This window comes from Melozone crissalis, unplaced genomic scaffold (genome assembly GCF_028551555.1).
Source record: "Melozone crissalis strain CALT ecotype California unplaced genomic scaffold, PUWL_Pcris_2 ptg000029l_1, whole genome shotgun sequence".
Lineage (NCBI taxonomy): Eukaryota > Metazoa > Chordata > Aves > Passeriformes > Passerellidae > Melozone > Melozone crissalis.
Genome location: NW_026535807.1, coordinates 5,247,926 through 5,272,165, shown reverse-complemented (window position 1 = coordinate 5,272,165; position 24,240 = coordinate 5,247,926). Strand labels below are relative to the sequence as shown.

Below are 24,240 nucleotides of genomic sequence, written 5' to 3'. Positions count from 1 at the left end.
AGGGGGAAATTTGTCTTCTAGATAGTTTTGTTTCTATGCTGATGTCTGAAATATGTCAAATTTGACAGAGAAGGCTTTTTTTAAACTGTTGAAACCTCCTTTTTTTATATTACTTCATGATAATGATGGACTCACAGAATGGCTGGGTTGAAAGGGGCCTCTGAAGATCATTGAGTTCAACCCTGCTTCTAAAGCTGCTGAAATAATATTGGAGAGCTATTTTTTTTATTAAGTTTAACTGAAATTTAGGAACATAGCAAGTGTAGAGGGAGTGAATATAACCCAGTGACCATATCTGAGCTCCCCACAGGGAATTTGCTTCCCAAAGTTTTTGAATGCTTTTCTTGGATTTATTTTATTTATGTTGTAAGTATTAAAAACACTTGCACCTTCATGTAAAAGTTGACTTTTCAGTAGCAAAAGTAGATGCTAAACCTGTGGCATTAGGACTGATATTTGATATAATGAAAGTGATATATCAAATGCCAAATGTCTCCTCTGGCTATGGTTACACTAATTTTCAGTTCATGCAGCCTCTGACCCATGATTTGCCCAAGTAGGGGGATCTTGCCTGTAATGTGGTTTCTCTGGTCTGGAAAAGCAGCTGCAGCCTGACAAAAGTAATAGTTTGTTTTCAAACTGGGACTATTCCAACAGCATTTTATGTAATGGGTTCAAGCTGGCTCTTTTAAGAGTCAGCTGGAGGTGCTGAGTTTGTGTTGCATGAATTTGGGAATCCATGAAAAGCTTCTGGATTTTCAGATCAGGATGATCTCTCTAGCTATAGATAAAGGCTAATAGTATCACAAGAAGCCATGAACTGCTATCAGCTCATGGGCTGTTTTAACTTAGTTTTCTTTGCTTTTTGGTATCTCTGAACTGAAATGGACAGCAGATCTCCATCACATGATGGTTATGTTTTCCTGCCATGATATCCTGAGCAGAGTCATGTTTTGCTGGTTATATTTTAAATATATGGAATGCTATTAATTTTTTTCCTGATGATAATGTACTGCACAGACAATTCATCTTATTAATCCTCAGCAAGTGCTGATCTTGTCAGCTAATGGCAAGTTCTAGATAAGGGTTGAGAATTTTTGTGTGCGTTGTCCTACATACTTTAAAAATAACTAGGACATAAAATTTTGTGATATAAACTTCCCTGACAAATATAGATGTGTTCTTTTTTCTTTCTCTCCCCTCTTAGGCTTTGGAAAACTGTAAAAAGCAGAATCCCTGCCTCCCAAACACAGTAATTGGGAAGACCAGACATCCCTTTGACAAGGAGTAGCCACATGTTTAAGGTAGGCTGGGAGGAACAATTGTGAGAATCCTTCATTTTGTGTTCTGTTCTCACTTCTCCCTGCTTTTATCAACATTCAGACTTGTTATTTAATTGTTGTTTTCCAGTGCAAGCTACATATTGTGTGCTCCTGTGGTTGTTGTGGGGTTTGGTTTGGTTGGGGTTTTTTGGTTGGCTTCTTTTTGCCCTGTGGTTGTGTCATCTTCCTGCTTGGATCCTCCCTGTGAGCTTGGGGATGGTTGACAAAGCTGCTGCTTCTGCCAAGCAGGTTTGGTGTAGCTGAGGCAGCAGGGAGAGGCAGAGCAGGGATGTGCCAGGGATGAGAGGGTGGAAAGGGGCCAAGAGCAGCAGGTGGAGCATCTCTGAGTGTGCTGTGCTGCTGCATCCCGATATCCATGTGTCTGCACCTGGGCTGGAAACACAGCCCATCTCCCAACATCCTGTACTTGAGGTGGGACAAAATCTGTCTGCTCCAGCCCCTGGGGTGATCCCATGGGAAGGGGTTTCCCTGCTCATGTTGTTCAGCCCTGCTCTCTCAGGCTCTTGGTGTGTGTGGGGTCTTTGTGTTGGTCAGTGGAGGCTGTGGTCACAGCCAGACAAATCTTTGGTGTTTATTCCCTTAATGAAAAAATGTTGTATCTTTCTGGCAAAGCTTTTCTTGTTTGACTCCAGGAAAAACAGTGCATCTTCTCTTGTCACTGGAAAAAGCTGTAGGAGGAGCAAACCTTACAATATAGCCAGAAGGATTTCATGTTGTCATTGAAGACATAGGAAGGGCAAGAAAGGAAATACATTCAGTTTGGTCACTGAGGTTGGATTAGATGTCCTGCAAGAGAGGGAGAAAACTGGTGAGGACTGAGAAAGGAAGTCTCAGGATGAGGAAGGTTTTCCTGGGAATGTATCCATCAAAAGTTCTGAACATGAAGTGGAGCTCCTGGCTGAGCAGAGGGGATGTGCACACCGAACATCAAACATTGCTGCACTCATGCATTGGATGGGGATTGTGAATGTTTGTCTGGGCCAAGCTGTGTCCAGGGAGGTGATAAACCTGTGCTCCCCTGTACCAAAGGAATCCTCTTTGTACTTCCTGTTCCACTAGGGGAAAGGAAAACAACCAGGAGCCAGAAACACAGGGAGGCTCAGGGCCCTGGATGAGGATTCCTTGGCTGGTTTTACTCTGGGCTTCACAGCATTGCTGTTCAGGCAATCACGTGTAGGCAGCTCCATCTTCACATGCTCAGCTGCTGGGGATCCATGTGGGATGGCTCCCAGTGGAGGAAAAACTCTATGAGGAGGGGAGGAGGCCAAGCAAAACAGCTCTGCCAGGTTTTTGATAAAGCTTCCATGCATGTTGTAAACCTTGTATGAGCGTCAGAAATCTGGCTTTTGGTGGAACTGAGGTAAAATTTGCTGCGAGACTGCACTTGGCTCACCTGGGAAGGAACATTCAGGTGGGGAGGAGCTGCAGTGTGCAGTGCCTGTTGCCCAGGCAGCAGCCAGGGGAGAGGCTGGGATATGGGAAGGAGCTTTGTAGGGTGGGTGGAAGCAGCTGGGAGGGGTGGAGAATGCAATCTGTGAAAAGCAAAGCCTCCTTGTCCCAGGAACACTGGAACTGAGAAGCTCTGCATTTCCAAGGTGGTGAGCCTTCTCCAGACCCTGTGAAATATGAGCCTGGATGTGTGGTGTTAAACCCCTTCATGGGGAAAAGGCAATTGTGGGGGAGGAGGAGAGGGAGGCAGAGGAGGCAGCATGCAGAAAGCAGAGGCCAGAGGCCCCTGTTTGGGTGCAAGCACCAATCTGCTGCCTGCATGAGCCTGCCCGAGTTGCATATGCTGTCCTTTTCTGTGCGCCCAGAAAATTGTGATAAATAGAGGTCCAGGCAGGGAAGAGCATTTATTTTTATTTGCCTATTTTTGTCATTCACTTGGCATCTCTAGATGAATGGTGGAAGCACGAGGGAGAGGCTGTTCTCCTTGTGCATGCTGCCCTGGGTGTGGGGCAGATTCTCAAAGACAGCTGGGTTCCTTCTGACCCCTTGCAACCTTGGAGATGCCATCCAGAGTAATGGTCTGTGCCAGCAGCCCCGTGGAGTCTCTCAGAGCTGTGGATGGGCAGTGTCCATGCTCTCAAGCTGGGACAGCTCAGGTGCTGGTGTCTGTCCTCTCCTTTGTCCCATCAGAGTGGGGATGGAAGAAGCCCCTCCTGACACTTCACCTCCCAGCAGTCAGACACAGACCATGTAACCCAAAGGGTGTTTATGGATTCATTTACCCAACACTGCCAGGAGCTCCCATTCCACAGGAAACCAGCTTTAGTCCCATCTTCCTCTTGTCTAGAGACAAATGACTTGCAGCCTTCCCTTTCCATGAGAAAGCATTTTGAAATGTGCAGACTGCTCACTTGTGGGTTTTTTCCCTTCCTATTTTCTCTTCCCAGGGTGTCAGGGTCAGTAGCCCCACATTCAACATGGGCCCAGAGGCGCTTGTCGAGCATCATCCCCTCCTTGTCAGAGCCAGCCGAGGAGGCTGAGTAAACCCCAAACCATCAGGTGAATATGGCACTGTGCTTAGCAAAGAGGGCAAGAGGAAAATGTTTGATGTCTTGTTGGTCCACTGAAAGTTAAAATTGGCAGCAAAGACATCAAAGCAGGTGTGAGGATGCTTCTGCAAGATTTGCCAAGGACTCCTGTGCTCCTGTCTGATGCTGGGAGCCAGGGCAGGGAGAGGCTGCAAGCACAGCCTGTTTAATATTCTCTCTGTCCCTCTGATCTCCCCCCTACCCTGCAGAAGCAACATGTCCCCTGTTTCTGCAGAGCTTGTCCTGAGCAATAGCAGCATCTGTCAGGGGTTATGGTGGCATTAGCCTCATGGAGCTGGGAGTTAGCAGTGCTTGGCAGAGTGACAGGTCTGCTGTACCTTACATAAATCTGTATCTTGCATAAATCTGTCTCGGCCTACTCTGCCAAGGTGTGTGGTCACAATTTGTCTGATTCTTCCTGCTGCCCTCAAGGCTTTTGAGTTTCTTAGAAGATATTTGCTTGAGACCCTTCTCCTTCATCTTTCTTCTCACTTCCCGACTCTGTATATTTCACTTGTATCTTTCTCACACTGTATATTTCACTTGTATATTTCCTACAAAGTCCTAAAAGGGATGTAGCTTAAACAAGTGTTTATTTTCAATTAAATCCCCATCACCTGCCCCTCACGGAGCTGCAGAAATCTCCCTGTATTCCCATGGGATTGAATTCCTCGAGCATTCTGCAGCAAACCCCAGCAACCTCCTTCTGCTGACTCCTGTTGTTGGCTGTACCTGATCCAGGGTAGCCACAAGGTACCTACCTTGTTCTTCAGTGCTTCATGCGGTTTTGTTGCCTCTCATCCACTTTTGAGCCTTCTAGACCCTTCTGAGGCCAGAAAGTAATAACTACGTCAGTTCTTTGCTGTCCTTCAATGTCTAAGGAAATTCTGCAGGAAAACAAGAAAGCCCTTACTAAACATTTCATTATATCCCAAACCACAATGTGTTTTCAAACAGAGCACCTGAAAAGAAAATGTTGACCCCTTGAAAGCATCTCTGGTCAGTGAGGCTTGGCCTGGACCACTCTCTTGTCCCCAGCTCTGCTCAGGGACCTGATGGGAAGGTCATGGCCAGTGATCTCCTGTGTCACTTTGTCACACCCACCTGCCACCAATTGCTTCACTGTGTTAAGGCTGTAATAGAGACCTGCTCTGAGCAATGTGGCAGAGACCAGTACAACATCTGTTGGTCTGCAGGGCCAAATACTTGGTGTGTATTACAAATAAAATACAGCAGCTCCAGAGGAGGATGTGATCTGTCAGGTGAGCTCATTGCGTCTCTCAGAGTCTGCACTGAGATGTCCTCAGGTGCTGAGGTGGAGGTACTTGAGTGTAAGAGTGCTTAGTGCTGTTATTATTTACTATTCTTTGGTGTCTTGTGCTGGTGAGCATTTAGTGAAGGTGGCACACTCTTCTACCACAGGTTATCCCGGGGGAAAACAAATAATCCCACATTGTGTTGTAGCACACATCCTGAGCTCTCAAAATGGAAGTTTCTGTTTTGTCTCTAAGCCCTTTTTCTTTTGTAGGCAGACATAAGAGCTGTAATGCCAAGTGAATGGTATGTACTAAGTCTATACAATGGCTCTTTAAAAAAAATAATTACATATGGTACAAGAGGGAGAGGAAACCACTCCATTCCTGTAAATGGCCACTTAAGACGTGGAGAATAAATAACTGCAATAAATAATCTGGCATAGCTGAGTTTTTGCATTTGGGAGTAAATCAGAGCGCTTTCCCCATTGTCTGCAGAGAAGGCTCGGAAATGGAGTTGGAAGAAAAGACAAAGATTCCCCCCTGAGAGTTGTGGCGAGGCGCTGGACAGCCCCTGGGAGCGTGAGGGAGTCTCCGGCTCTGCCGTGAGCCTCGCTCCCCTTTCCCTGCACCTCCCTTCCCCTTCCCAGGCATGTGCAAGGCAGGAGGCTCCTTAAGTGGTGAACAGGTGCCAGGAGAGGGCTGGGGGATGAGGGCTGGCGGATAAAGGCTGTGCTGGCGGAACCAGCCCGTCCCAGGCGCCTCGGAGGCCGCGCAGCCCCCGGCGCTCCCCGCTCCCCTCCCCGCCCGCCTCCCGCAGCCGGAGCGGCCGCTCCCCTGCGCCGTGCGGGCTCTGCTGCCGCTATTTAAATGCAGCTCCAGTCGCTGGCTGAGCGCGGGCTGTGTCGCTTTAAGGCACATGTGATACTCTCCCGAGCGGGGATGTGTTGAAATAGGCTCGGGCAGGTCCGGGAGCCGCCGCCTTGTGCCGCCCGTGCGGAGCCGCGGCCGCGCTGCCCTCAGCCGCCGGCTGCTGCTCGGCCTCGCGTGTCCTGCGAGCCGCTCCTCGCCGCCAGACCCCTCCGGAGGGCTCCTCCAGCACAAGGGGATGCTCGGCAATGATCTAAAGGTGAAAATGAGAAGGTTTCCACCCCTCAAACCTTGGCCACTTTTCTGACGGCAGTCTGAGAGCTCAGATGTCTTCTTTACTCTGGAAACAGGATTTGTAACGAAAAAGAGATTTTTTTGCTTCTTTTTTTTTTCTACTTTTAATCCTGATAAAGAAGATTATTGGGAAGCTATAAAAGAAATCCCTTATTGTGGTACAGATGGATTTAAAAAAGTATTAGATCTTTCCGATGAACGCTACTAGAGTGCTCTGCTCTTGGTTGGATTACTCAGGTAAGGAGCTTCCTCAGGATTTAAGATTCAGAAAGCAGATCTGGAACTCCTCTGATAATAAGTGGGAAATATTCACTGCTGTGTTTCTGTATTAATGATAAGATGATCTCTGGGTGAAATTATGTGTGTGTGGCAGTTTGCGGATGAACGAGTGCATGAAGAAATATTTGTAAGAAATGCTGGGTTTGAGCAAAGGTAGTATGAAATAGCAAATGTTTGAGAGAGGATTTTATATTTTAAAAAGCCACAAAAACTAATTTTAAAGCCTGAGTGGGTAAAGTCTGCTGTCCATGTGTGAAGAGCATGATGCCGGAGGAAAGATACAGGAGCATTTAGCAGGTTGTGGAAGTTTCGCTCTTTGACTGGGATTTTTAAAGTTCAGTTTAAATAACCTGATTACCTGAAATTCCCCTGCGTGAGGCTCACCTTTCCCTTTGCCTTGTGGTATAAAAAGCACGGGAGCACCAATTATGACAAGAAGGTGTTAATTCCTGAAGACACGGGAAGCCTCCCGGGAGCTCCCTGATCTGAGGAGATTGAATCTATTTTGCAAGATAAATGGGTCTAAAAAGAGAGGAGAAAAAGTGCATTGTATACTGCAAAGCAAACAGTTGGAAATGAAATTAATTATACACCAAGCAGTGCATCAAGCACTCAGTACAGAGAAAGGAAGAGCCTCATGCTGATCAAAATAATGTTTTGGTATTCTCTATTAATTATACTTGTCAGTTTATGTGGTTCATTTCAACTAATTAGACTTAAAAAGCTTCCCAAAGACTCTGCTGCTTTAAAATCAGGACAAAAAAAAAAAAGGATTTATATGCATATATTTTATTGCCACAGCATTTCACTATTTTAATATTGTTCATCTTCCTACTGTAGAAATCCCCTGATATTGCATGCAGTTTTTTTTTTTTTTTTTTGTAAAGACGTGATTTTTTTTTCCATGTGAGAGATTTGAATCTTTCAAAGTCTTTCTTGCTCTGTGAAAATGATGTTCAGCTGATTGGATTATTAGATAGAGAGCAGCATCCCGTCATTGGCTGAGTGAGGAGAGTGCCTGAAGTTTGATTAATTTGCCCATCTGAAATGCAGCACAAGGTGCTGTTAGGGGAACTGGACGATGTGTAGCGTAGCTGAGCCTTGCAAACCTCCTGATCCTTGCAGGCACTGAGCAAGAGCTGCTGAAGTTAACAAGTCAGAGGGAAATTCACCCAGTTAGTACAGCCATGGGCACAAGTATGGAAAAAGAGTTGTCTGCACTGTGTGGCCAAGTGCACCAGCAGACAAAGAAATTGCCTTTTCCCTTTGCAAAGGGAATATTTTTAAAATTTTGACACAGTGTGCTTTGTGGAAGCATCAAATCTTCTATAGAGCACATCTGAAATTCAGTCTGGCCGTGCTCCAGTCCTTGTGCATGCACAGGTCGAACAAAAGGAAGCTGATTTCATCTGGGGATTAGAACATAATTCTGAGAAACAATTACTTTGTTTGGTAGACAAAAGCATAATTAATAATTAATGCTTGCAAAAGCAAAAAAACCAAACAATGTACTGTTACCTTCTGGGTCAGTAATAGCCTTTTTAGTTTTGGGGATGGAGTATTTTGGCAATATGTCTTGGATAGCTGAGAATATGTTATGTCTTTCTGCAATGTATTTAAAGCAGCTTTGATACTGTCTGGACATCATGTTGGTATTTTCCAGCTGGTGTTGTGACTTTTTATAATTTGGTTTATATTTTTAACTCCCTTGTAAATTGAGCTGTGGATCAGTGTGAGAATATTTCCCAGCTTCTATTTATATTGTGGTTTTGTTAGTCCTCAGATTATTGCAGTTTGATTTTTACCACTGAATTATTAAAGTTACCCAGGCTCCTGTGTTGACGTCTCTTTACCTCAGCTGTCCTTTTTGGGCATGACCTTTGTTGTACAACAATTGCATCCTGCAGGGGGGGAATGATAATCAAAAGACATTTAGCAAAAGGAGTGAAAAAGAAAAATATTAAAACCACTGTTGTAATGGAAGCTGACTATTGTGTGTGCTGGAAGGCATTGGATAATAATGTGTGTCTAATATTTTGTTTAGAGAATGGCAGTGGTCTCTGCAATGTCCTGGGTCCTGTATTTGTGGATAAGTGCCTGTGCAATGCTGCTCTGTCAGGGATCCCTCCATCACACTTTCCAGCAGCATCACCTGCACAGACCAGGTAGGACTGAGCTCAGCTCTGGGCTTGCAGGCTCTCTGCCCGTGCTCCTGTCTGTCTTGATAAATGATTGACTAATCAAAATTCTCTTTATCATTTAAGTTTTATGAGTTGTTTGCCTTTGTATTGCACAGCATCTGTTTTCTGGTGAGTGTAATGTGTGTTGTGCTTTGCCAATCCAATGTGGGAATAGTCATGTTTAATGTCATTTTCTAACAATTGCCCAACAGAAAATCCCATTGTGGGGAACAGTTCTGTTTCTGTGTCCTTGTTTCTCTCTCTGCTTCTTCCCATTTGGTGAAGTTCTGGAATTTCTGTAGAACTTGGACACTGTGAGAGCACAGGTTTGTGGAACTTTGTGCTTATCTGACCCAAACTGGGTTCAGGTTTGTTCCTTAAACCACAGGCACTGAAACTGGAGATTGGATGTTTGCCTTGGGTTAAAGGAGGCACACTCACTCAGAGATTCTCAAGTTTACCTCTGAAATTGATGGGGCTGCAAAAGTGTGTCCTGGAGGAGAATTTGGGACTATGGATAGAGTGCAGTGCCTGTAAAGGCAGAATCAATCCCACAGGTTAGCAGTGGAGAACACAGCTCACTTCACTTGGACTGCTGGGTCTGCAGGGACAGCACAGCAGTGGTTTTATTGTGTTTTTAATAAGAAAAATGGATCACATGACTCCTTCAACTGCTAATTGCACTTTGAAGAATGTGCTATGCTAAAAATTGAGGTGGTGGCATTTTCTAGCACAGTATTTTCATCTGGTTAAAATTAGATGGGCCAAGAATGTCACTTAACCAAATTTGAATCCAAAGAAAAGGTGGGAGGGGCTCTAAGAGTTGTAGAAATGAAAGATGGAAAGTGTTAACTCACAGTGATGAGTCATCTTACAATGTGGCAATTAATATTTTAATGCTTTTTGATCAAATGATATCCCTTCAAAGACAGATGGGCTTGAACACAGGTCTTTAGCAGCTTTGAATTTTAAAGTTTTCCCAGGTATGTTTCTTGCCCAGAAATCACAGGTATTGTCATTGTCTTGACTTGTTCTAATAAAACATAAATGTTACAGAGGAGTAGACCAAAATCCTTGCTAGGCCAGGTCTCAGTGCCCTTGTTAGAGCATCACATTAACCAAGGGTATCACCTTTATCCCCTGGCCCTGGAAATCTGGGAGTGCTTGAAGTTTGAGGGGTGAAGGACTTATCTGGGACTTGCAGAGATTTATTATAGTGCAATTATCAGAAATGCTGCTGGTTATTTGAGAGTGTGTCCCTAGTGAAGGAAAGGGGGGAAGAAAGAGCCCAGCTGCACAGGTATTAAAGGGAAAACGTAATATCACTTTATGGAATCAGTTGAAACAAGTGACATTATGAGAAAAAATGAGAGCTGGGCAGATCCAGAGCTCTGCAACATTTGCCTAAGCTTGAAAAATCACCTTTTTTATGAAGCAAGAACAGCAAGACATGGAATGCATACCAAATGTTGGGGAAATGTGAAAAATGACAAAATCTTTCACTCAGGGATGTGCTACAGATAGAGTGAAGGTTTTACAGCTGCCTCATCACCTACTTAGAAGCAGCCAAGCTTTCCCTCCTGCGAGCCTGGCTCCGGCAGCTTCTCTGCACCCTACATGAAGAAGATTGATGGTGTTCTGATCCCAGGCAGCCAATTTCAGTCTCTCAAGAAATAATCTGCTACATTGACAGATGAGTGGAATTTGACATGCTGTTCACCTCAAATTCAGATTGTGCTGCACCTGGGAAGTACCAGCCAGTGAGTGTCCTTTAGGGAAACTCTCAGATATTTTGGGCGATTTCTGCTGTCACAACAGAAAATCAAGACACTGTTTTTTTTAATAAGGCCATGAATTTGCAGTCTGCCAACTGAATGTGAAAGGTTGTACATAAAAGGGATGGAAATATGTTAACTAGCAAACTGAGTGATTTTAATGTATTCAACTGCAGTCCCTGAGCACACCCTATTTTTCATATTTATATTATTAGGAATGCGTAGTTTACTTTCAGTTAGAAACTGTGTAAGTAAGATTAAAATGTTCAGCCAAATAAAAGTGAATAAAAAATGGATGCAGATAAGCCAAAGCATAATTTCAGTAATTTAATACTTGGTGTATGAAATTTCAACTTATTGGATCATGGCAGATAGAGCTGTAATCAATAGCATGCTCAGCATACCTTTTCTTTCAGTTTGTGATCTTGCATAGACAATGAGCTGGCCTAAAATCAAAGAGTTTGAGCAGTTCATCTCCATCATGGGGCCACTTTGGTACAAGATAATTAAAAGGGCAGGTTCCACCTCATCTTGTGCTTTTCATTCTTGATGAATAGAAGAGTCTCACTGAGCACAGGAAGGTGCAGGTAGAAGATAAAATCCTCTTGGAGTGTATTTAGCATAATAAACTTGAACTGAACACAGTGGATTAGCACAGCGAGTATATCCATCTGGACCACAGCAGTTAATCCAGTTTGGAAACCCTGGAAATCAAGGGCAATATATTAAAAGGTTAGTTTATCAGTAGAGATTTCTGAGCTTGATCTTTTTTTCTCCTCCCAGAAACTTTCTTAAGCAAGTATCTGAATGGGTTGAAATAGATTTTAACACATTGTGCAATCACAGAAGCTTAAAACCTCTTTCCAGTGCAGTATAATTTTTCATTTTTATAATTCAGTACTTCTTTGTTCAGTTAAATGACTTAGCAGAAGGTATGAACCTGGAAACGAATGTGACAAACTGCTCTACATGACAGTATTTGTGCCTTTATTTTCTGTGAAATGTTGGCAGGTGGGCACAGGTAGTAAGGCCATAGTAAATACTGCTTGCTTATGAGATGGATGATGCTGTATTGTTTGTGCATGTTCATTAATTCTTTATTGTCTCATTAACACAGTGAGAAGTTTGAGTGCCGCTCTTTAGTGCCCTTAAATTTTGGTGCCTGTTCCTTTTGACTTGGGTAGGTGAGGAAGAGGAGACCTGGGAGTAAACCTGCAGAACCCCACTGCAGTGTAATTCCCCTTGGGCAATGCTCATGGCTTTCTGCAGGGTTTTTTATGCCTATATTTCACTTTCATGAAAATCATGTTAGGCAAAGGATGTGTGAAAGCATTCACAGGAAATAACTTTATGTGGAAACAAATCTCCATCTTCTTTGCAAGCTTGTCATTTCTGTGTGATTTAAAAAGAAATAGTGGTAATGAAAAGAATTCCATGCTGGTTGTTTTGGTCTCTAAGATACACAGAGTTTTAGGGCTGTGGAATTGGCCTGAGGGGTTAGAGTGGCCACGTTGATTTGCAGAGTTATCTGAGTGCCTGTGATAGTTCATTGATCATCTGATTGACAGGATTGATCCTCCCAGCAGCAGGAAGTAGATGCTGGGGTTTGGTGACATAAGATATTAGCAAAGTACAGGATTCAAGTTAAAAAATAAATAAAGCACCCATTACCCTTTCAATTATGCAATTTTTTGCAAAATTTTGACTTTGTTCCATAACAAGGTATTGGATCTTTCAGCTAATCATAAGTGACAACACTGCCCATGTGTTGGAAGGACATAGGATTCACCTGTAAGTTTGTGCAAATGAATTACGAACACATCAAGTTAGTCTGGTGTGCAGTGTGAAGATGGAAGGCACACACAAGCAGAAAAAAGGATCCACTGTAGCACTGCTGACATTTGCAAATATGCTAATTAAAAATAGGCCTGTTCAGAGGAAGAAATCATGGACTGAATCAAGGCTGGAATTTTATGATGCTAAACATGAAGTACCTTTTATTGTGACAGTAGTTAATGATGTGCCTATTAAAAGTCTTCTCAAGAAGTGATTGTCTGTACTACAGATTACGAGACAGAAAAGTCAGTCTCAAAGCAATTCTGCACCAACTAACAAGGAACATCAACCTAAGGATGCTGTGAGCATGTTTCTCAGTAGACAGCATTTTGCAGAAACTGTAGAATGTGGCTGTGAGCAAAAAATGTCTTAGTTCTGATCTTGGCCTTCCCACTGATTTTTTTATAGCCCTGGGGTAAACTGCATATTTTCACATTTCAAAAGGTCTGCTATTTTCATATGCCCCATATATGTGGCTATTCAGTTCAAAACAGGCAGGGTTTTGAATCTAATTCCTCAGGAAAGTATAAATAAAATGTCTCTACTTTGTAGAGCAATTGAGATTGGGAAGGTGAGTTCAGCAGGATCTTTGCTCTTGCTGTGGACAGAGGCAAGTGTGGCACTAGGCAGTTAATAAATAAAAGTTTCTGTGATTAGCAAGAATTGTGCTTCATTAATCACATGGTGTGAATGCAAACTGTTGCCTTCAGTATACAATGTTCAAATTGCCAGGCAGGAACACAGCCAGCCATGGCCATGAAAGGTGACAGCTATTGTTTCTTGCTGTGTTAATTAAAATCAGCACATTTTTAAGTTCTAAGGTCTGACTCAGTTTTCATTGACTTCAGCAAATGCACAGGAAGCAGCACAGTGCCCTGGTTTGTTCACAGTGAGAAAATCCTGCTCACAAGGAGCTGTTCCAGTCACTCACTGGAAAGATCTCCCTTGTGATACCTTTGTTATACACACCTGGCCTTGACAGGCTGCTCTTGGAAATGTGAAATTACCAACTGCTAAGTGAAGAAATCCAGGCTGTAAGTACCTACTGTGTTCCTGGTCACACACAAAATACATTTGGATGTATGTGGACACGTACTTTGTTTAGGAAGAGAACTGATGTGACAAAATCAACACTTAAGCATGAGGTAGGGCTTCTAGCAGCATGATGGCAATGAACTGCCTGCTGTGCTTGTGTGATGGGCTTGTTTACAGCAGCTGACTTCATCAGAAGTATTGCACCCTGTGATTTTGGCTTTTGATTTTTTTTTTTTTTTCCTGAAACATCAAACCTCTGAAACAAAGCTAACATGGCTCCAGGGTGTGCTTGGAGATAGGGTTAGCCATGGGAGTGTTTGGGGTCTGCTGCCTTTGACACAGGGGAAGTAAACGGGAAGGACAGGTTGGTATTGCCAGGGGTCAGGCTGTCTTCCCTGGCTGGTCAGTGCAGGAGCAGAAGGGCAGCTGGGATCCTCACAGCTTGGTGCAGGTGGAGCAGAGCTGTCACCAGTGACTGGTGAATGTGCTGCCTGCTTACTCATGGGCTGTGAGGAGCAGCAGGGCCAGGGTGTGCGCTGGGGCCTGAGCAGCACAGGAGGGCTCCCCAAGAGCTGCTGTAAGTGTGGCTGCATTCCCTGTTGGGTGCCACCTTTCCTGTGGGGTCACTCTCACTGCACACCTTGTGCAAACCAGCAATGGCGGAGTGCTCCTAAACTGCTCCCAGAGGGACAATGGGATGATGCCTCCTGTGCTGGTACTCTGCACCGACACACTCTGTGCTCTGGTTTAGTTCCCTTTCCTCCTGGCCATGCTCCTGTCCCCATCCCGTGCCATTTCAGCCCTCCCTCAGGCCTCTCTGCAGGCAGAGAGTTGGGCAGAGCTGCCCTGGGGAAGCAGGGACCAAAAATCCCCTCTTGCTGTGCTGGCCTCAGCAGCGTCTCCTGCTCCCAGCCCTGTGCTGAGCCTCCCTCTCCAAGTGCAGCCTTGGGGCCCTGTGAGTCATGCAGGGACCTTTCAGTGCACACCACTATTTGTAGCTCGCTGTCATGGCCTTAAAGACTGTGGGAATTCATTCTGGGGTGGTAAAATCCCAAGGAACATTTGGCACCTACAAATATAAACCCCAGAGGCAGACTACATTGCTCTGCGCTGAAGTGTTTCTGCTGATAACATCAGAAACATGCCTTTAATGATTAGCCTGCTTTAGTCCAAGGCTCATTTATATTTTAAAAAGTAATATTCAAGTGCATTGCTTCATAAGATTGATGTGTTTTCCACTTTAAGTTTGATATTATTTTACCCTGTACTGTCTATAATATTTGTGTTTCCTTCAGAATGTTTTTCTTTCCACTCTGTGAAACCAACCTGTGCTGTGAGCAAGATTTTTGGGTTTTTTTTCCTGGTGGAACTCAGCATTTTTTGCTGTTTTCAGATGCCCTATACAGAGCAGTTTTCTCCAGCTGATGTTACTCCTTTGCATGGGAGTGATGCTGGAGCTTTCTGTTCAGTGTGCCCTGAGAAGGGACCACAAGGACTGCAGCACAGTTGGAGTCTAAATTTATGAGAGTGAGGCAGTGATGCACAATGGGGAATCGGGGGTGTAAATTAAGCTGAATGAAGTTACACAGCCCAATGTTTCTGTGACTCATATTTCTACGCTCTATTTAGATTGTTTTTTGACATCTCTCTCTTGCCTTCTGTATTTCTTGTGGAATACCAGTTTGCCCCTTCATAGTGGGTGAAGAAAACACTCCTGCCCTTCTTGAAAGGTCACTTCAGTGACAGCAGCGTGCAGGATCACTGTTGCTATCATGATAATCAATAACTCTGTCCTACTGTTCCACAGTAATCCTTATTTTGAGAAAACAGCTGGGCTTGGGAACTGAAATGATGGCAAGAATATAAAATTTTACTCATTTTTGGATGATGTGAAAGGGATTCCTTGAGAATCAGCGAGTGAAGTACAGCACATGAACAGTCTGTTGGGATGGGTACCCTCATTGTGGTGCAGTGTCTCTGAGTTCCAGGTAACCCAGGGAATAACCTGCTCTCCATGAGCAAATCCCACCCAGCCACACATGCTGGGAGATTTTTGGAATTAGGCACAAATATTTCTACCATGAACAGTTAAGTTTTATGTGTATACCATGTACCTTAAGTGTTACTAAATGAATAGGAAACTGAAAATCAGCTTAAACAGTGATCCTTGTCTCTTGATTATCAGGAGAGGTCTTGGTTCAGATTAAAGAATGTTTTTAATCCATCCTTGTGCACGATCCAAAGATCTGCTGGATTAATTTAGTTTTCTGTAGTTGACAAATCTGAATCAAGAAACCTCATTTTGAACCTACCAAAAAACAGGGAGCAAAGTAAAATACACTGTCAATTAAAGTGTGTACAAGTGAGAGTTATATCTGTGGAGAACTTGATTAAAGACTCCTATGCATGTACATATCAGTTTGTTGCAAAGTGTGGAACCTGGGATTGTGATTTTTCTGTGTTGTAAATAATGTCAGCAACCAAAGACTCTACAGATCAGCCTGGGTACAGGCAAAAACCTCAGGATCTGAACTGCACCCCTGTTAAAACTTTATTTTTACTGTCCTCATTAATGCTCTCCAAAACTGCTGCTAAATATTGCTGGCAAGCAAGACTTCAGTACAATTGTACTGTGTTGTTCAGGATTTATTAATTATAATCTTTTCTTGCAGAGTCTATTTATATTTGATCATGACATTAATTGGTTGCCAAAACAAACTAGAGTTAATGGTGTTTAATTAAGTGCTTGAGAGCAAGCAAGGACATTTTATTTGGAAAATTGGTTTCATTGATTTATATGTTTGTTTCTTACAAGAACATGCAGAAATGAAGGGAACCTATTGGTTAGCACCTCTTTCCTACATGCTGCCCAGGAATCCCAATAACACAGTGGTGACTGAATGTATTCCAGAGTTTAAGAGTATCTGTAACTCATATATTTGCCTATATAAACATATTAAAAAGTAAGTGTTCACATTCTGAATCATTCTGAATTTAAATAAAACCAAAATCCAGACAGAAATGAGATCAAATAACAGTGCAATATCATTAAGGTCATGTTCAGAGCACTACATTTTGAAATAAAAACACATTTTAGAGAAGACCTTAGCTTCATTCCTGGACTGGCTAAAGGTGCTGTGGATAAGGAAGGTATGGCAAAATACACTGAAATATGACTAGATATAGGTACTTCCTGTAATTATATTAATAATTAACCTATTATTTTATTTCTATGATACAGTAATTCCTATGCTTTCTATCATGTCTTTAAAAATTGGCTAATTTTACAGTTCAGAAACCTTTGAACACCAGCCTATTTCATGTTTTATAGCCAAAACTGGAAGTGGGTGGGAAATTCTGAGGACTTAATACTTTGTTTGTTTTTAAGAATCAGTTTCCTAAGTTGAAACTTTAAGAAGTGATTCTATGTCTTTGTGCCTTCTTTATTTCTGCCTTGATATTCCTCTTTGAGGGAAAAAATTAGCTGTATAGGTATCAGCAGCTACCCAAAACAAGCCATCATGCTGATAAAGGCATAAATCCTGTCTGGAAGCTGAAATTCAGATCTGCCAGTGGCTGCCTCTTTCCCAAGAGGAATCCAGACCACAGAGAGCTCAGATTCAATACCAGGGTGAACATGAGGAGGATCTTGTGTGTCCTTCTGGCTGGTACCAGCTCTTGTTTTGGTTTAGAGCAGCACTGAAATTAAAGTAGGTCTGGTGTTTTCAGAAATTGCCCCTTTTTACGCAAGGATACACTTTTCATTAAACAGCAGAAATTTGGGGGAAACCTTTGTTTAGTCATAAGCTCTCATGGCTAAGCTAACACAATTTACTGTGACTTTCATTAACACATTAGATTCCTCTTTTTGGTTACTTGCATGGAGTTGTTTCAGATTTGTGTGGTCAGTCAGAAGTCACTGCTGTGTGAAACAGGGGAACCCAGGGGATGAGTTGAGCTCACAGAGGTTTTTGAGTTCCTGATTGTTTTCAGTGTGCTGGGGCAGGATCTGACAGAGAATGACTGTGTCTAAGCCAGCTCCTACATCTGTAGTATCATTATTTCTTTAGCAGTATCTTTTTGTGAAGCTTTGAAATGCAGCATTTTTTTTCCCCTCCAGGTAATTAGAAACTGTATTTCCTCAGCTGACATCTGAGTGCTTTCTCCATTAATTCAGCTGCCTGGGTGGTGTTTATCCTAACCTTGTTTTGAGTTTCTCCAAGAAATAGATGACTCCTTTAGTTCTAATTTAGTTTCTCGTGGTATTTCTATTATCTCTTTCTAGTTGGCAGGCAAGGAAATCAGATGTGCATCAAATGAAACCATTTGTCATGGATTAGTGCATGCAAATGCCTTGATAACAGCAGTAGACAAAAGCTGTGAGTATCTGGGAAGAGAAAATTAACAAGGCCAAAGCAGCACTGATAGCTGTCCCTAAATGAGATTATTCAATGCCTAGGAGCAGGGCAACACTTCTGTGCCTGCCTTGACATTTGTCCTCTACTGAAATCTTAATACATGAGGGAAATTCACAGTGAAGCCTGTGAAGTGGGGAAGTGTCTGTGACAGCTCCTGGCTTTCCCAGGAAAATGGACACATCAGGATCTTCCCTCTGTCCATTAAAAGCCAGCAGAGGTGGAGGATGGGGCTCACAGGTGGGCAAAAGTAGAGAAAAACCATGAATGATGCTCCAACCTTGTGTATCCCAATTTGCCACAGCACACTGAGAGTCAGGAGAGCTGCCAGGCAGGGCACAGGGAATTCTGTTGAGGTTTAATGTATCCTTCTCAATGACTTGTCTGGAAACATTTTGCATTTCTTTCTTTCCCTGAGGGCAGAATTGGGTAATTGTTTAATGCTGATTCCTGCTGTTGATAGCGCGCTGAATTGAATGAGCTGAGTGGTTATTAGATATTTATCTCATGCTTGTCGTGGTTACTCCAGTTCCATTGTGAGCCTGGTTGGTCTCTTCTGAGTCCACAGAGGTGAATGTGAGCTCTGGAGTTCCCTGCTCAAAGGATGGAGGGAGGAGCAGCTCAAACACAGCTGGAGGAAGGGGAATTTTGAGGTGCCCTGACTGGGAGCAGGCTGTGGGCAGTGAGCATCCAGGGCACGTTGCATTTCTAACCCTCCACAACCACCCCTGGGAGATCACCAGACACAGAGGCTGTCATTTAGTGCAGGCTCCACAATGAAGGCAGATTACCAGCTCTTTTCTGTAGGTTTTTATCCTGTTTCAGTCTTTATTTTCCCTTTCCCTTCCTCTAAACCAATTTCCTTTGTTTTCTCTAAGTCTTCCTTTATGTAAGCTCCTAAGGCTCTCACTTTTGGAAAAGGCTTTCAGAATTTCCTCCTCTTAATTAATGCACCTTGATGTGGTGTTTGAGCAACAAAATTCCATTTGATTTCATCCCAATTCAAACACCAGCAATATCTTAATAAACTAAATAGTTTTAAACAGTTTTATTTTTTAAAAAGGATCAAACTGGAACTATTTGATTAAAAAAAAACTTGAAGTGCTAGAATTTCCTACTTCCTGATATTGGTAGGATAGATTAAGTGTTTTCTAAGAAAAACTGGGAGGAATATAAATCATAATATAAAATATATATCATATATATTTTAATATATTTATGTGTAAGGTTTTATATATATATAAAAATAATCTCCTACCCATAGGAAAAACTATTTCTGTTGATCTGAATCTTCCAGTAGGAAATATTTTGTAGTGGTTTCTGGTGTCTACACAACCCACATGTTTTGGTTGGTACCTTTTACAAGCAGTGTGGCATCGAGCAGTCCTTTGTAGCAGTCAATCCTCTGAGGTTCAGGCTGTGCAAGTCCCCCCTAAACCCTGTTCTTAGGTGAAATGAATTATTCTTACCTTCCTTTCTTGTTTTTTAGCCTATCAAAGGAAGAGGTGTAATCTGTAGTGTCTAGAGATGGAAACAAGGCACAAAGAAGTATCAGATTTATACTGAAGTTCTTCTGATGAGGATTGTGTGTCTTTAGTATGCTGCTCCCTAGATCTGAGGGGCTGTGCTCTTTAGCAGGTGAGAAGAGATTATACCTTAGTCCTGACAGAATCTATGAATCAAAATCTGGATGGGAAACTGATGCAGAGTTTAGAATGCAAGCCTGCTTTTAAATATTACTATGGTAAAATAATTTTCTCTGTATAATGCATGATATAAATTAGTATCTTAAGTTTGAGATATCTTACTCTAAGCTGTGTCCTGTCTGCTTTGCAAGTGCTTTAATGTCCAGATTTCACATAAGAGGCAAAGATATGAACAAAACTGAAATATGCCTTTGTCAGGAGGGATTATTCCATTGTTCTATATTTTGATAGCACATATGGGTCTCAGAACCTCATTTGTTACAGAAAAAAGGCAGCCTAGTTTTACAGGGACTCTAGCATTGCCTGTTTGGTTCTTTCTCTTTCTGGCCAGCCCAGGGACAGCCTGTGCAGCGTCCAGCAGTGGAACAGGCCATCAGACGAACCAGCTCTGCCCCAGGAGCACATTTCTGGGAGCTGGCAAGGAAACAAGTGAGGTTTTGTTACTCCGCTCCTCACAGCCTCCTCTGGTGGCTGCAGACCCTGTCCTGCAGCTGGTACTGTGATGGGTAATGCCATGGTTGACTCTCAGTTAAAAGGGAAATATCATGTATATATGTTAAGAGAAGTTTTATAGATTTATAGTTATGTTTTACCCCCTTGTTTTATCAGGGAGTGGCCTGGGTTTGGGATATCTGGGAGGGTTGGCTTGTCACTATGGCACAGCTGATATACAATCAAGATTTCAGGAAGTGATTTCCACCACTGGAGAGTGAAGGAGGAGTAGATGGAAAGAACTTTGGGAGGAGCTAAGGGGTTAAAAGGCAAAATTTCCATTGTGTGGCTGAGCATATGGTGGGGGAAAAACTTCTCTGCTCCCAGTGCTGTGGTATTTTCTCTATTCAGTCTTCTGTTGTATTTTTGATAAGGTCTTAATAAACCTTTTACATTTTTGGAAGTGAGCATCATTTCTCACAGTGCCCTGAGCAGGAATCCCCTCCCTCATGCTGTGTCCTTGGCATGGCTGCTTGGGCTGGGTGATGGATCAGGAGCCTCTCAGCTCTCTCTTTTCATGGAATCAAGAGCTTTGCCTTAAGCCAACTTCACACTGGCTTAAATTTCCGTGGTGGTTAAGCTGGAATGGCTCAGAGTGCCCCAGCTGAGAGGTGTATAGAGCCCTGGTGTTGCTGGAGTTCAGCTGACAAACAAGTTGTGCCATGTCAGGGAATGTCCCCCTGCCCAGGGAATGTCCAGGCTCCCAGCTGAGCTGCAGAGGGGCCGTGCCAGCTTTGCTTCAAGTGTGGAGCTTCCCACTTTGTATTTAACTGCTTCCTTAAAGAGGGGAGAAGATTGAGCTTGTTTTAGGACAGGAAGGCTTCCTCTTTAGCCATGTTTCTCACTCAAAACCTACACTTCCCACCTGAGTTCAATGCTGTGCTTCCAGCCTTTCCTGGGCAGTCTAAAATGGATTCTCGATAGCCCAGTGTATTTTTTTAAATGTGTCCAACTTGCAAATATTGCCTGCTCACTGTTACTCAGTAGTAATTCTTGTAGGCCAGCTACAGCAATGTGGAAATTTGTATCAAGATAAATGTCATCTTATAAAGGGGAAAAAAAATTCAGACTATTTCTTTTGCTATAATTGGGGAAAAAAAAAACCCCAAAACCTTAATCTCTTGTTTGATTCTAAAACCACAGATTAATCTGGGGAAAGCTCCAGAATATCTGTCCCAAAAGGGGACTGTGCTCTGGCAATCCTGGGTGGAAAATCACCTGTGAGTGTTGTCTGATTTGGCCCAGCCAAAGGTGGGGTGATACACATTTGGCAGGGGCAGGATGCTATTCAGGTCCTTCCCCACTGATGGCCAGTCCTGGGCTCTGGCTGTTCAGGTTGACTGCAGAAGTTTTGCTTCTCATCTGTTGGAACCTAGAAGACCTCCAGGCTGGAGAAAGATCTCTCCATGATTTATCTCTGTTTTGGCAACACAGAAACTCCAAGGTTCTGTAAATGTTTATCAGTGGTTTTATTTCATGTCAGGACATTTTGCTCTTTTTGCTGTCAGAGAATGAACTGTGTCCCCCACTTCAGATTGGAGTCACCTCTTTGGGCTGGGGAGTCCTGGCCAGGGATCCTTTTCCAGAGGATCCTTCTCCTCTCACACAATGAAAAGGTGACTGAGCTGCTGCCCTCAGCCTGGTTTGCAGAAAGTGTCTGGAGGCTCTCATTAGGCCTTGAATATCAAACTTGATTCCCTCTCTACTGAGAATTAATGCAAAAATTGCTCATTGAATCTCTTGTGGTGATAAACTTTCACGTGCTTGAGTAATTGTAGTAAATTTTTTGTTGTGACAATTGTTGATTTTTTAGTTTGAGGGAATACAGGGTAACAGTCTACATTTTGAAAAGCAGTGTTGCTTTTGTTGTGTGACTAAAGCAGTGTAAATAATTGAATTTTTTTTATGTGACAGCCAAAGCAAGATATCAAGTGTTGTTTTGGTGCAGTATTTGCATTTTGCAATTAGTTTAGAACCACTAGATTGTTTTTCTGACTAAGTGGAAAAGAAAAAATAGAAAACAAAACCTGAAACAGTTTGACAAATTTCTAGACACTGAAAGAAGAGTGAGGAAATGGCCAGATGAATAAAAACCACTAGGGATGGTACTGCTTCTTTCCTTAAATAGATTCAATTCAGAGTATCTCTAATCAGAAGTTGTGTTCTGCTTTAGGGGCTGACTCTTCATCTTTCTCCCTAAAGTAGATCTGTGGTGTTAAGATATGACTGAAGGGAGAGAGCCTTCCAATAGCTCTTCAATTTTACATCTTGAATAAATAAATAAGAGAGCAGAGATGAGATATCAGGATTTTTCTGTCTCACTTTTTGAGGCAGCAAAAAGCCCCCATTCCATTGCTGTCAGTCTCCATGGGTAAGGCAGTGCTCCGTGGAGGTTTGGGGGGCCTTTGAGACAGCCCCAACCCTGCCAGAAAGGGAGGAGATGGACAGGGCACACCTGAAATCTCTGCCACTGAAGCTGAGTGTGTGGCTCTGCATTGAGCTGGGGGGGGCAGTTGCTGGTCATTCAGAACTTAATATTTATGTGAAAAGGAGGTTTTAACTAACAAAGGGTGCGTATCACAAAAGCAGCTTGTTCCAAAGTTCATGCTCTGGGCAGGGAACACTTTGGCAGATTTTTCTTTCTTTTGGGAGAAAGTTGAATCTCTGCCCCCTAACTCTCACAAAGACTTTCTGCTGTTCTGCTGTGTTTGAGCTCAAGGCTTGACCTGTGGCTTCTCTCTGAGTTTTGGGGGAGGCCAAGGCTGCCCCAGCCCTGCCCGTGGCTCTGCTGATCCATTCAGGAGGAGGCAGGAGCCCAGAGGGAGGGAAGGCAAAGCTTTGACAAAGCCCTGTTTGTCTGCAGTGCTGTTCTGTTTTGCTGACTTCAGTCATCTGAAGACCTCTGCTAATTTAATGAGCACATTTCACTTGTCAGTGTGACAGTTATCCCTGTCAGACACCAGTGCTCCTCCTTTAACACATCTGCAGCAGCTATTCTGCTGTCCTTGAAGAAACTCGGACTGAAATAGGACTTTGAGAGATGCTTTTAGGGTTTTGAGCTTTTTAACAAAGTCTTAGTATTAAAAATGTGTTTATCTCAGTAATAATATTTGCTTTTGCCATTTTTATGTAAACTCAGCTCTGCCTTGCACAGCACTGCTGTTCTCTTCTGGGGAAAGCAGCATTGTCTCTCAGCAGTGGAGCTCTGTGTGATCTAATAGCAGTCACTGAATCCAGCAGTTATGAAAACTCTCCCTAATTGTGCCTTTTTCATTGCAGGGAGGGTGCAGAGGATTGTGGTGGTATTCCTGTGTGGACATATTTGTTTCCAAATAGACTGGCAGTAAATGAGCTGTGTGCCAGGAGATGTTTAGTGAAATGTAGACTTGTGGAAAAAAACCCAAAACCTGACACGTTTGTGGTAGGAACATACCACTTTCAGCAGGTTCCAAATTTGAGTAAATTTGAGAGAGAGGTTGAGATGTGATGTATTGGGTTTGGCCAGGTGTGGTGGCACAAGGGGAGCAGTGAGAAGCTGCCAGAAGCTTCCCCTTGTCTTCCAGAGCCAATACCAGAGGCTCCAGGATGGCTCTGCTGGCCAAGATCAAGCCCATCAGAGAAGGCATCAACAATAACATGGGGGTTTGGGAAGGAGGGAGGGAATTTGGGACTGGGGAGAGGGGAAGCATGGGAGGGAAGGTGTTTTTGAGACTTATTTCTCATCATTCTGCTCTGGTTTGGTAATAGATTAAAGTGATTTTCCCAAGGGAAGTCTCTTTTGCCTTGACAGTAACTGGAGAGTGGCCTCTCCCTGCCCTGCCTTTTATTTTGTCTTCCTGTCCACCTGAGAGGAGCAGGGATGGAAGAGCTTTGGCGAGCACCCCACCACACCAAGGGTTTGGCTTTTTTATTCTTATTTGGGTTTTTAATTTTTTTTTTTTTTTTACCTCTTTCCAAAGCCTTGTGATGCCTGTTGAAGTCCCAGCCCAGTTTTGTGATACCTGTTTGTGCTCTTTCCCATCTCATTGGATGATCTCTTGCTGTCAAATCTTAGAGCCCCAACTTTCTGCCAGCAGAAATAGAATAGGGTGTGAAACACTTTGGATTTTGATGGCCCTTCAAATGGAATAGAAAATGTAGGTTCATTTCATAGCTGACAAAGAGCTGATTATTTATGTTTCTTAGAAAACAAGGAAGAACGTCCAAGAATCTTTTTTTTGCCATT

The 24,240-nt window shown here is 43.2% G+C and overlaps 1 protein-coding gene across 2 annotated transcripts in view; it reads left to right on the top strand.

Annotated features, from left to right (window-relative positions):
• The first annotated feature begins 5,954 nt into the window (after window positions 1-5,954).
• Window positions 5,955-24,240, top strand: part of TAFA1 (TAFA chemokine like family member 1) — a 207,952-nt gene continuing 189,666 nt past the window's right edge. Inside the window, exons 1-2 of one of the 2 annotated variants that reach the window (XM_054280901.1) lie at window positions 5,955-6,534; window positions 8,621-8,741. In XM_054280901.1, coding sequence (XP_054136876.1) covers window positions 8,624-8,741 — 118 coding nt within the window. In that variant the 5' untranslated portion in view covers window positions 5,955-6,534; window positions 8,621-8,623. The remainder of the gene's footprint in view (window positions 6,535-8,620; window positions 8,742-24,240) is intronic. The other variant, XM_054280900.1, reaches the window with a different exon arrangement.